Below are 12,896 nucleotides of genomic sequence, written 5' to 3' on the forward strand. Positions count from 1 at the left end.
TACTTGTATTTTTTGTAAATTACATTTTGTTTGTATCATGTTGGAATGATATTTTTTTGTTTTTTTTCTAAATTTTTTATTAATTATTATTATTATTATTATTATTATTATTATCATTATTATTATTATTATTATTATTATTGTTATTATTATTATTATTATTATTAATTTGTGGCATCCGAGTGGCATTATTTTGGTTCGACTTGCATCTACAGAATAATAATCCAATACGTTATTTACCTTCTACATACTCATTACTTGTTGTAGCACTTGGGCAAATGCGTTTTAAATTCATGTGAGGCGCAAGGCGTCTCAGTTTCCCAAGAACGTAAACAGGATTACCGGAAATTTACTTTCATAATGTAGATGGTATCAGAACGAGGTGTAGTGAATGGGGACTTTCCTTGATGCATAATCTCAATATGTACGTTCGGTAGGCGTTACGTAACTATGTAAGCATTATGTTTTTGAAATTCCTTCCTGTTGAATTAATGCTCTACTGAGACAACAGTTGTGGTAAAGAAAAAACACATCTGGGAGTTGGATTTTAAACAGACGTGTATTTACACTATCATCGAAGGTCCTAGAAGTATAAAGTATTTTGGAATTATATGAGGTCTATTACACTAGTCATCAAAATAAAAGGATGAAAAAAATTCTAAATTTTTAGGTGATCTTCAAAAGGCTGTAAAATGGTCGTAGAGAACTAATAAGAAAGGCAAATTGAAGCTTGAAGTTTCTAGTTTCAGGATTTGAAAATCAAAATTTTTTATCGTTGACCACCTTTATGAAATCGTAAGAAATCCAACAAAAAACAATTCTCAAAATATTTGCTTCCCTTTCAAAAGATCCACAGGCTTCAAAACATTTTTTAGGCAATCCCACCTGAACGAATACATTGAAGATGAATTTTTCGAGACAAAACGTCTGAATCTGGTTCGGGCTGAGACAGTACAGTATTGGGAGTCATGAAGGCTTGCAAAAAATGTAATAAAATTTCCAGGGTCGTATTTAAAAAAATGAAGAGGGCAAAAACTTGCAATGAGAAAGTGTTCTTCTTTTTTCAATATCACCTCAAACAAGGCTGAAATAAATCAAAAACGGATTTCCAAAATTTCGGGTTTTTTCAAATATTTCGTAAACTAATCATGTTAGCCTTGATTTTTTAGAGGCATAATGTTGGTCCCCTGATTATGCAACTTTGCCCCCATTTAAGCTACTTCGTATCTCTTGCCGTTTCCGAGATCCCTGTATTGAGAAGCGAATTTGTAACAGCCTGTAGAAGATCCTCCTTACGTTTTAGTAATTGTTCCTTAAGGTTGTTCGAAATATTAAAGAAGCACGCTGTATGTTATATCGGAATTTTAAGTCAATATTCTGCCCTACCTCGGAAGAAGACCGTATGTGCACATATGACAGTTTAGAGAAAATACTTCATTTGGTTGTAATTCATTTACTAATTAACGTAATAACTTGAATTTTTCGGTAACACCAAATGAAAGACAAATGTACCTATTTCAAGAATGTTAGAAAATTTCGCAATTTCAATAAAAACAGCGTCACATATGTTGTTTTGTCTTAATAAATTTAAGATTTTGCTAGGTCAAAATGCCGTATGTGCAATATGTGCTACATTTTCAACAGAAATTAATAGAAGAACCAGAACATATACATCGCATACATGATATTTTGTATGTTTTTTCAGGATATTTTACAATTTTTAATATATTGTGATGCAAATAATGTTTAATTGTTGTTTAATTTAAAACAACGCATGTGAACACATAAGAATTTAATTTGTTAAAAACATCGTATTTCAACGCTTCTGCTAGAGCGAAAACCGTATGTGGTCACATGCGGCGTTTATACTATGTACCTCTTAATGAAATACATGCACATAAGTCTGCATCAGACACATATGGTGTTTTTTTTTAGTATAGCGACGAGGAAAATAAGAGTGACACAATATTAGAAATTAAAATGTACAAATTTTCAAATTTAAAGAAATAAAAACGATATTCATAGATATTATGATATTTATAGATAGGTATAATGCGATGTAGATTTCGAAAATGTAATTATCTCAATTTGTCACAAAACTGCACATACGGTCTTTTTCCGAAGTAGGGCAGTGGTATGGTTCATTTTAGAGACCTATTTTTTAGTAAAAATTTTATACTGTGCATCTTTAACAATATACGAGTTGTTCAAATCAAAGTTGACGATTACATTCTATAAACAAAAGAATCGTCTATGATATTTGCAATGAAAACTGTGATTAGTCCTGATACAAAAAGTTTGTTGAAGATTCTAGACGTATGACATTACTTTTCTATTATTAGCATTAAAATCCCATTCTCTTAATGCTGTGTATAGTGTATGTAAAGCAAAGGCTTAGATATAAAGCACGGTTTTAATGTGATTATTTTACTATCAGGCATAAATAAACCACTCCTCTTTTAAAGCATTTTCCGGCAAGATAGTCCAGGAAAATTTAATTACATTATCACCACATTAATATACACAGTTATGCAGAAATAACTCCGCAGTTTCAATTATCTCCTATCATAATTCATAATTACAGATTCATTCTGAATAAAATTTAAGTATCCACAGAACAAGCTTGCAATCTATCAAACACACATTTGTCCATTTTATTTAAAATGAAAAATTCACTTATCGATTAAATATAGGATTAAAGGATTTAGTATTTTTCATTTATGATTTCGTTTGTCGGTTTAAAAAAATCTAATATTTTTTTTAGTAATTGCACAGGCTTACAACAAAAAGTTCTGTACCAGACATAAATATATTGATCTTTTGTATATTTTGATGCTGAATCCGAATCCGTAGCCTAAAAAACCGATCTACCAGGGCAATTTTTAGTAAAACGTTAAAACGGGTTCGGAATTCAGATTCGTAATCAGGGGCCCTCAAACAAAAAAATTCAGACAAAAATATTTAATAGAAAAATTTGTGTCTTAAAGGGGTAAGTCGGACCGTCGTCTACAGGTGGATACTAACCCTTTGACGGATAACTATACTCTATTGTTTCCAACTTCCAAAAAACTTGGGAATATATTAATATTCTTTCTTTACGAAAGAAATTGTTTCAATTTTTTGTCATTTCATTTTTTATTACACTTTGCCGCCATGCCGGTCGCCGACTGCGTCCTTTACCTTGCGCAAGGTTAGGTTTTACAGTAGACCAGTTTCCAATGTCGTGCAGAAGTGTATTTTTAAATCAATTTCGAACTGCCCTTTTTGATTTTTTTACAACATTGTATTTATAAAAGTCCCCTGTACATTCAAAAAATTTTTTTGGATAAGTTATAAATCAGTAGTAGTATAAAGTACAAGGCTATGGTTTTTCACATTGTTTTACCTTATCTTTAAAATTTCACCCTATTTTAGGGGATATTTTAGCGTTTGACTAAAAAATACCCTAATAGACCGGTTTTTGGGCTAAGGATTCGGATTCAGCATCAAAAATTACACAAAATATATGTGCTCATATCGCTGGTACCTACAGAACTTTTTTCTGGGGCTGTGTTATAGTTTTGTCTAATAACTTTTTTTTTCTTTGAAAACTGTTCGTGCTGATCATAAAATTTTAGAAATAAATAAATAAATAAAGTGAAATCTGATACCAGATGTCAGAATTATGTAAGGGATCTTGAAATAATATAATTAAAAACTGCTGTATTTGACTAACAGTTCATCTACTGTTTAATCATATGTAGGTCAATATAAAAAATCAATGCCTAAAAAATTTATGATTAAAGGCTGCAATAGGTATTCATTTGTCTAATTGTCTGATTATATAAATGTTTAGTGATTACATTCAATTTGAAAATATGTCATTAAAGAATTGCCAACATTTAGGTATAGAGAGTGTAACAAAAATGAACCAACAAATTTCAAAGATATAGAGAAACTAAAAGAAAGTAACTAAAAGAACGTGATAATGATAAATCGGATTCCATATCACCGAAGTGTACTAGATTTTAGATTTCAGAAGAGCTCAAAACAGAATTTTCAAAGTCCTTGCAGATGTGCTATATGAAGCCATATTATTTAAACAGTAGAAGTAATATGGTTAATATTATGTTCGATTAATGTGTTCGATAAAACTGAACTTGCTGTCAAAATCCAAATCAAAAAAGATATTTCAATTATACTTGGAAATGAAAAATAATATTTGAATTAAAACATGATGTAGGTATGCAAATTTTGTTCTTGAAGGGGTGATTTTAAAAATGCATTTTGTATGTTTGTCAAGAATGTAAATGCTTTCTTATAGTGTAGGTACCTGTTTAAATATCAAAGAATGAGTCATACCTAGTTCTAAAGTAGTCGGTGTTAAATATTTCGCAGCTGCTTGGTAAACAATTCTGCCAACAGTTGTTGAACCAGTAAAGAAAATATAATCGAATTTTTCCTTCAGTAGTTCAGTGGTTTCCTCTACTCCTCCAAGAAAGACTTGAAAACATTCTTTATCCAGATATTTTGTCAAAATCTTAGCCGTCATACTGGACGTCGCAGGAGATAATTCTGACGGTTTCAAAATTACAACATTACCAGCCGCCAAAGCACCTAAAATATTCAGTTAAAGGTAACTAACTTATCAATTAGATATAAAAGTTATTTAATACTATGCCATCTGTGTAGGTATTCTGTCAGCTGTGAAAATAATTGCCTTTACGAGATGGTTTTTGAGGAGCATTTTTTACTTTATAAAAAATCTTACACTCCAAAAACTGAAATAGCCACGCTGAGAAAAACAATACATTTTGACACCCGCCCATTTGGGCCGCGGTAGTGTCGGCTTAGATTTAAATGATGCGTGATGTTGTAATTTGTAATTATTAGATAATGATGGTATACATTAAGTATGTGTAACTTTTTTAATGAATCTGTTCCTGTCCATCGATATTACCTGCTATTAGATATTTTAGTGTTACTGCAAAACCAAGTGATGTGAGTGATGTGGACTTCTAATTTAAGAAAAGGAATGTTGATCAGAGAGGAAGCTTTGGTCCTAACACTAGGCATTGTTACAGAAAATTCAATGTAAGTACTATTTTAGAGAAATTACACGTATTAGAATTCATTAATGTTACAATTTTATAAAAAGAATATGATACTTGTTTGGTGATACATATAATTCAAAGAATATTAGGAACTTAAAAAAAATAGATTGTTATAATGATTGAAGCGGAATCTACAAAAAGGACTTTAAAATTTTAAAATCGAAGATCCTTATGCAGGGTTCTTCACGGTAATTGGCCTATATTAAATGTTTCAGAGAAACCAAAGACAATATGATTCTGAAATTTTGTTTACGGGGGTTATCAGATATATTATTTTCAATGAAAATAATGCCATCAACGTAGCACTTCTGGTTAAACCGGAAGTAGCTGTCAACTTCGTTATTTTAAATGGAACCCTTTATATATTATTGCATTATCGACAGTATAAATTAAAAATAAATCAAACATGTTAAAGCTTCTCTGTACCTAAATTTAACCGTTCTCGAGATAATCGACATTTGACAAAAATTTTGACATATGCAAGCATTTCGAAAATTCCTTATATCTTTCTTCGTTCTGGAAGCTTTCACTTGCTTTCGGAATACACAAGGAACGCTTCATTTTAAGGTGACTTTCATCAAGTTTCCCCTATTCTTAAAATTATCCGTTTTCGAGATATTTAGTTTTTTTAGGAACATAGATTAAAAATCAGAATCTACTTTAAGCCGTGCACATTCTACAGTTAGACAGATAAAGCAACAATATTTGCAGGAGCAGCAGCTAAATACCTAAGCTGCATAACCATATCTTCAGAGTTATCGAATCTTATACAGGGTGGTGATAATTCAATACCGAGTTTTTATGTTATTTGAAGATATTTGGGTACTGAAATAGATTGATATTATTATTAAGTATTCATACTTAACCGCGAGGATGTCTGTGAATATTTGAAAAAATATATGGGGTGTTCCATTACAAAAAATCTAGTTCCAGTGGACCAAACTCGGTATTGAATTATTACCACCCTGTATAAGATTCGGTAACTCTGAAGATATGGTTATGCAGCTTAGGTATTTAGCTCCTGCTCCTGCAAATATTGTTACTTTATCTGCCTTAACTGTAGAAAACACACGGCTTTAAAGAAAGTTCTGATTTTTATTTTTTTTTCCTAAAAATCTAAATATCTCTAAAACGGATAATTTTAGGAATAGGGAATCTTGATGAAAGTCTCCTTAAAATGAAGCGTATAATCCAAAAATGTAAAAGTATACAATGTTCCATTTAAAATAACAAAGTGGACGTCAACTTCCGGTATAACCGAAAGTTTTACAGGAACAAGATTATTAGATTTGAAAAGAGCGCACCCAAAAACCCTAGTGTGCCAATTTTCAAAATTTAAATCGAAGTAGGTTCTGAAATAATCTAATAGGCCACTCACTTGAGCCACCCGGTATAAATTCCTGTAACACTATTTCAAAAACGCGACACTTATTTACATATGCTCAAAATTATTTTTTTTATTCATATTTTCCCACAACTTTTTCTTAGTTTTTTTTTTCGATTAATATTCTTCATATTGGTACATTTATTATTGGTGACGAGCTACCTAAGAAAAGAATTATAAAAACTTTAAATGGCGTAAGAGTTACACTCTTTAAAAGTATTCATTCAGTATTTAACTAGTTCAGCATTTAATCTTAACTTTCACGTCGTAAAGCAATGAAATATTAAATATTTATGACAACTTTCAAAAATTGGAGTGTACAAGTTTATAAAACCAAAGGGGAATTCGTTTTTTTAATTTGATTAAAATATTTGAGTCGGGATTTGCCAAAAGTCACAACTCACGAGCTAACGGATATTTGTAATAAATAATACTAAAAAATGTTTTACTTGTTGGGAGAAATTTCACGCAATAGTGTTGTTATTAAATTTTTTTACAATTCACAATAAAAACTTTACTCTTACCTACTAGTGGTCCAAGAGTTAAAAGTAGAGGGTAATTCCAGGCCCCTATAATTAAAACTACACCATAGGGATCTTTGTAGCGATACACCCCGTCTAAGACATTTACAAGTCGTTTTTCAGGTTTTTCAGGCTTCGCCCATTCCTTTAGCTCCATTAAAGTGTGTCTTAAGTCATTAGCAATTATCTCTATTTCACAAAGATGGCATTCTTGTTTGTGCTTCCTTAAATCCTAAAATATGTGTACCACAACAGTTTTAATTTCAAAACTATCACACCTTTTTGGTTGAATGATTTCCGGGCTGGTTACACGTCGTCGATTTACAACTCTTAGAGAGAGATTGTAACCAATCCGGAAATCATTCAACAATTAACGACAGCCACGGAAGCATACAAACAAAACACCTTTTTACTCAATTTCTTTTTACTAAATTTTTTTACTAAAATTTTAAATGAAACGCCCTAAACATTTTTGAACACTTGGAAAGAAAACAAACTTTAAAATACCAATATATATTTATATACGCGGACCTAAATCCAGCTTTCTCCTATTTGACATTTGAAGATACTTTCTAAAAAGTATTTATAAAGTTGTAGACTGTAAAAATCTTTATAACTTCTTTCATATAACAGATCCTCATAATTTTTAGTATTTATCTACATTATGAAATGAAACGTACCTATATTCCCATTATATACCAGATTAAATCCAATTAAAATGGGATATACCAAGTATTCATTTTTTTTATTACATTTACCAAAACCACAAAACGAAAGTAAAACACGCATCTGCAATGTGAATAACCAGTTACAAAGTTTTATGCAGACTCTGTCATCCCCGTTTTATCATATTTTTTTTTATAAAATTTCGAATTACCTTAAAACTTACAATTCTGTTTCTTCCAAATCTGCAAATGTATTGCTATACATAATTTTATGAATACGGTCTATTCGATTATAAATTTAAAAAAGTGTTTGTACAGAAGAAATTTGTATTAAAAACTTATAGTAATTTATTATTTTAAGAATAGTACTTGACTGCAAATCTATAGACTTAACAAATTCCTGTTTAGTTATACTAGAATATATCGGATTCGATTTTAACATAGCTATACTGTTTGTAAAATAACAATACCTAATGTCCAAACTGTTTATTATATATTATATATATTTCTTTGATGGATAGAAAATAATCACAATATTTATTTATAAAATTAACTTCGTTTAAATACTATATTTTAGCCCACCATTAAAATTATCGTTTGATACTTTTTCTCACACTCTTACATACGTCATCTTTATCCTGCAGTACCAGCAATTTACATTAAACCTAACTATTCAGTCGTACGTTTATCGGATGGTCGCACCAAAAACAAATTAACAAGTTAAGTAAATACTTACCTATGTGTTTTTACATTGTATTTTCCTTTTACTCGCAGGTAGGTATCATTAGTTTGTGATATTAGGCACATAAATAATAAATTGTATCTAATTTTTTGTTTGTTTTTATATACTTTTATGAAGCTTCCATTAATATGATTAATAGTTTAATTCACGGGGAATAAAAAAAGACTTTTGGCAAAGTATTAATAGATGGTGTTTAAGTTCTTATATGTTTTCCAGTTAGATACTAAAATTATTATAATTTGAAAATTTTTGAACAAAAGTAAAAAATGTTTTTAAGCCTAATTTCCCGCAATTTCTTTTTTTTTTATGTGTGCACAGGGTATCTCACAGCGACCATTGATTACTAAAATAATGTACGAGTCTCTTAGTATGGTTCGACGCTTTAGTACGAAAACATGCTCTATCAGATTTCGGTTGGAAAACATGCTATCTTAAATGTCAGTTGGAAAACATGCTATCTCAAATTAAGCTTGGAAAATATGCTAACTCACAATCGGATTTTTAGGTAAAAACATGCTATCTCAGTTTGACTAGAAATGTAAGTTGGCACATTGAATGATTGAAACCGTGCATTTATAATAAACTTATATTATAATATATTTAAAAAAAAGTAAGGTACATTTCCATCAAGTTTAAAAATCGGTAAAATTGTACCTGTGCACAAGAAACATGATGTTCATTGCGTTGAAAATTGTCGACCAGTTACTTTAACATCGGGATTTTCTAAAATTTTCGAATATAGTTATTTATACCGTCTCATGTCATTTCTTGATTAAACATAATATAATTTCGCATAACCAGCATGGGTTTATAGCAGGAAGGTCTACTACCACTGCTATGGCAATTTTTTATAGGAAGGTGTTGGAATGTATTGAGGCTGGCGAGTGCCCTGTTGGGGTATTTTGTGACCTCAGCGGGGCATTCGACTGCGTTGATCATAAAATATTACTATTAAAATTATCATCATTTATGGTATTCGCGGTTTGGCTCTGAATTGGGTTAGATCTTTTATATTAAACAGAGAGCAATATGTTAATGTGGCCCATTATAAAGATGGAATTGCGAATAGAATAAATTCGAAGCGTGCGTCTGGTAATTTGGGGGTCCCACAGGGTTCGATTGTGGGTCCCATATTGTTTTTGCTTTACGTTAATGATTTCGCGAAAATAGTTGAAGACGCTTGTTTAACAATGTATGCTGATGATACATCTCTATTAATTTCTCATGTAATAGATGAGTCGTTACAAGTCAAGTGTAATAATATACTTAATGACGTCGCAAATTGGCACACAGCAAATTCTCTCTATTTTAACGTCAATAAAACTCATTATAACAGGTGGACCATGGGAGCGGGAAGTTTTGAAAACGACGTATTTCCGAAAGTGACTGTATTTAATTAAAACAAAGTATAGCAATAACAAGATAATTGTGTGCCATTTTTATTTCTTAAAAATTATGCCTGCTAAATGGCCTCCTCTTCTCTCCATACACTCTTGAAGCCGAACGTTGAAATTCTGCATAACACGACGCAACATATCCAACGGAATATTAGCAATTTCTTCCCGAATTTTCATTTTCAACTCCCGAATATCTCGTGGTTTGTCAATGAACACCTTGCTTTTTAGATAGCTCCACAAAAAGTAGTCGCATGGCGTAAGATCTGGCGATCTTGGGGGCCACTCATTGTCTCCTTGTCTGGAGATAACACGACCTGGAAACAATCTTCGCACAGAATTCATTGATGCTCTTGCGACATGTGAAGTAGCGCCATCTTGCTGGAACCAGCTATTGTTCTGTAGAAACATGTTCAGTTGCTGTGTAAGGAACTGGTTAATCATGTCAGTATAGCGTGCAGCATTGACTGTTAAAGCATTTTCATTGTGATCCTCAAAAAAATAGGGACCTATGATTCCCATTGAAGATATTGCGCACCATACTGTTACCTTATGGCTGTGTAACGGCTGTTGATAAAGTTCTTGTGGGTTTTCCAAAGCCCAATAACGGCTGTTTTGTTTATTGGTATAGCCAGATAAATGGAAATGTGCTTCATCAGACATCCATAAATTGTGAACGTCAAGTTCATGCTGTAGCATCGTTTCAGCAAAATGTAGGCGAACAGGAAGATCTGTTGGTTTCAATGCTTGGACAATCTGGATTTTGTAAGGATGAAAATTGATATCCTTTTGTTTTCGACTTGAACGTTTTGGACTGCGCTCTACAGATGCTCTAACGCGATCAATGTTTTCAAGACTTCTGACACTTCTGTTTGGTCCCTTATGTTTAACATTTTCAGCTGATCCAGTGTCTTCAAATTTACGAACCCACTCCTTTATGGCATGGGCAGATGGAATTCTCCCGTGACGAGCAATGTTGAAATTAATTCGAAATTGCCGCTGTGTTGCGACCACACAATCATTATTTTTGTAGCAAGACTTAATCACAAAAGAACGTTGTTTGCCGGACCACTGTTCCATGATTACTAAATGGCATAAAATGACAGATAATTTGTCAAACAAATCCGCGGCAACCTATGCATAGTAATGAAATAATAACATTTTCAAAACTTCCCGCTCCCATGGTCCACTTGTTATAAGATTTCATAATTGGCAGAAGCAGTGTGCAGAGCTAGATCTAAACATCAATGATATCTCCATTTCTAAATGTAAGCGTGCTAAGTTTCTGGGTTTGCAACTGGACGATTCCCTAAATTGGAAGGAACAATGTAATAATTTAACATCGAAATTACATTCACTGTGTTATCTTGTACTACAGTGAGAAACAGTCATGGGCCTGTATCACGCACAAGTCAGTTCTAGGCTGAGATATGGTATAATATTTTAGGGAAATTCTGTAACTGCGAAAAGTGTATTTGTGGCACAAAAACGTATTCTTAGATATATAGCAGGAGTAACAAGTAGACAATCTTGTAAAAATATATTTAAGGAATATAAAATATTAACGCTTCCGAGTCTTTACATCTTTCAATTATGTGTTTTCTTTTTCAACAACAAACATATTTTAACAAAGTATGTGCTTTGCATACATATAAAACTAGACAATAGAATACTTTTTGTGTGCCTTGTAGTAATTATAATGTGCCTGTAAAGTCTCCTTTTGTGTTTGGACCCAGGGTGTTTAATAACTTACCCTTGAAAATAAAAATGATTGACAATCTCGGTAGGTTTAAATCTAAGTTAAAATATTATTTAATTGACAAATGTATATACAGGTTGTTTAAAAAAAACGTTCCGCTAATTTCTAGGGTAAATAGAATATTAAAAAATAATGTTAGTTTGGTTAATAAACATGTGTCCGAAAATGCCTCCTTCAGAAGATACGGTTCTGTAAAAGGGGCCCCAAAAATTTTTTTTTTTTAATTATCTCTGAGACGGTTTAAGATCGACCCAGAAGTGACTGTTATGACTATTAAACATACCTTGTCTAGTAAAAGTTGATTCATCGGTGAAAAGAATATTTTGTAAAAAATCAGGACTCTGTCTCCTTCTTGCTTGTAATAATTCGCTTCAGGCAATAATTCTTGTACTTGCCTGTAGTGAAATGGGTGCAATAATTGTTCTTTTAATACACGGTGTACACTAGAAATACTTGTGTTACTTGCCCTTGCCACATTTCTTACACTTATCATAAGATCCGCAACAACTACATTTAAAATATTTTCTTCTATTTGAGGAATTCTTGCCACTTGTGATCTTCCAGAATTTACCTTTTTTGATTTAAAGGTTCCAGTATCACGGCATCTTCTCTCTTAATTCAAAAATGCTTTTGCATCCGGTACAGTTCTTCCTGGAAATTTTTCCGCATATCTTCTTTTCGCCGCTTTAGCATTACCATTACATTCCCCTAATGTTAACAACATATCGGTATAGTCACTATTAGTGTACATATTCATTTTCAAAGCTTTTAAAAGCGTTATTACTTGTTAAACAAACCAAAACTATCAACAACAATGTGTCAAACCAATCTGTCAAACAAGAAAAATCTGCAGTCTAAGCCTACTTAATAAAAGTAAACCAAATTATTTTCTTATTTTAGGTAAAACAAGTTAAAACCTCAAATAACTCCAAAACCGGTAATTTTTTTTACTTTAAGCAGGAGTACCTTTTTTATGGCAAATTGTTAAAAAAATTTTATTTTTTACCAAAATATTAAAAATGTCCCCGTAAAAAGAAGTTTGGGGGCAAAATAAGTGGCACCCCCCCTCCAGGGATGGTCCTGTACAAAATATTAAAAGTTTGTCAGCAGTAACTTTCAAGACCTAATCAAACCTATTTGTGGTCTAAATTTCATTTAGCTATCTTAAACCGTCTCAGAGATAATTAAAAAAAAAGAATTTTTGGGGCCCCTTTTACAGAGCCGTATCTTCTGAAGGAGGCACTTTCGGACACATGTTTATTAATCAAACTAACATTATTTTTTAATATTCTATTTACCCTAGAAATTAGCGGAACGTTTTTTGAAACACCCTGTATA

The 12,896-nt window shown here is 31.8% G+C and overlaps 2 protein-coding genes across 2 annotated transcripts in view; both read right to left on the bottom strand.

Annotated features, from left to right (window-relative positions):
- Window positions 1–12,896, bottom strand: part of LOC108906161 (synaptotagmin-15-like) — a 214,710-nt gene that overhangs the window by 74,534 nt on the left and 127,280 nt on the right. The window lies entirely within an intron of this gene.
- The window catches only part of LOC108906167 (aldehyde dehydrogenase, dimeric NADP-preferring-like), a 31,401-nt gene that overhangs the window by 11,783 nt on the left and 6,722 nt on the right, over window positions 1–12,896 (bottom strand). The window contains exons 2-3 of the mRNA XM_018709365.2: window positions 7,002–7,230; window positions 4,342–4,596 (exon numbers count right to left, since the gene is read on the bottom strand). Coding sequence (XP_018564881.1) covers window positions 4,342–4,596; window positions 7,002–7,230 — 484 coding nt within the window. The remainder of the gene's footprint in view (window positions 1–4,341; window positions 4,597–7,001; window positions 7,231–12,896) is intronic.

This window comes from Anoplophora glabripennis, unplaced genomic scaffold (assembly GCF_000390285.2).
Source record: "Anoplophora glabripennis isolate ALB-LARVAE unplaced genomic scaffold, Agla_2.0 scaffold288, whole genome shotgun sequence".
NCBI classification, from domain to species: Eukaryota; Metazoa; Arthropoda; class Insecta; order Coleoptera; family Cerambycidae; genus Anoplophora; species Anoplophora glabripennis.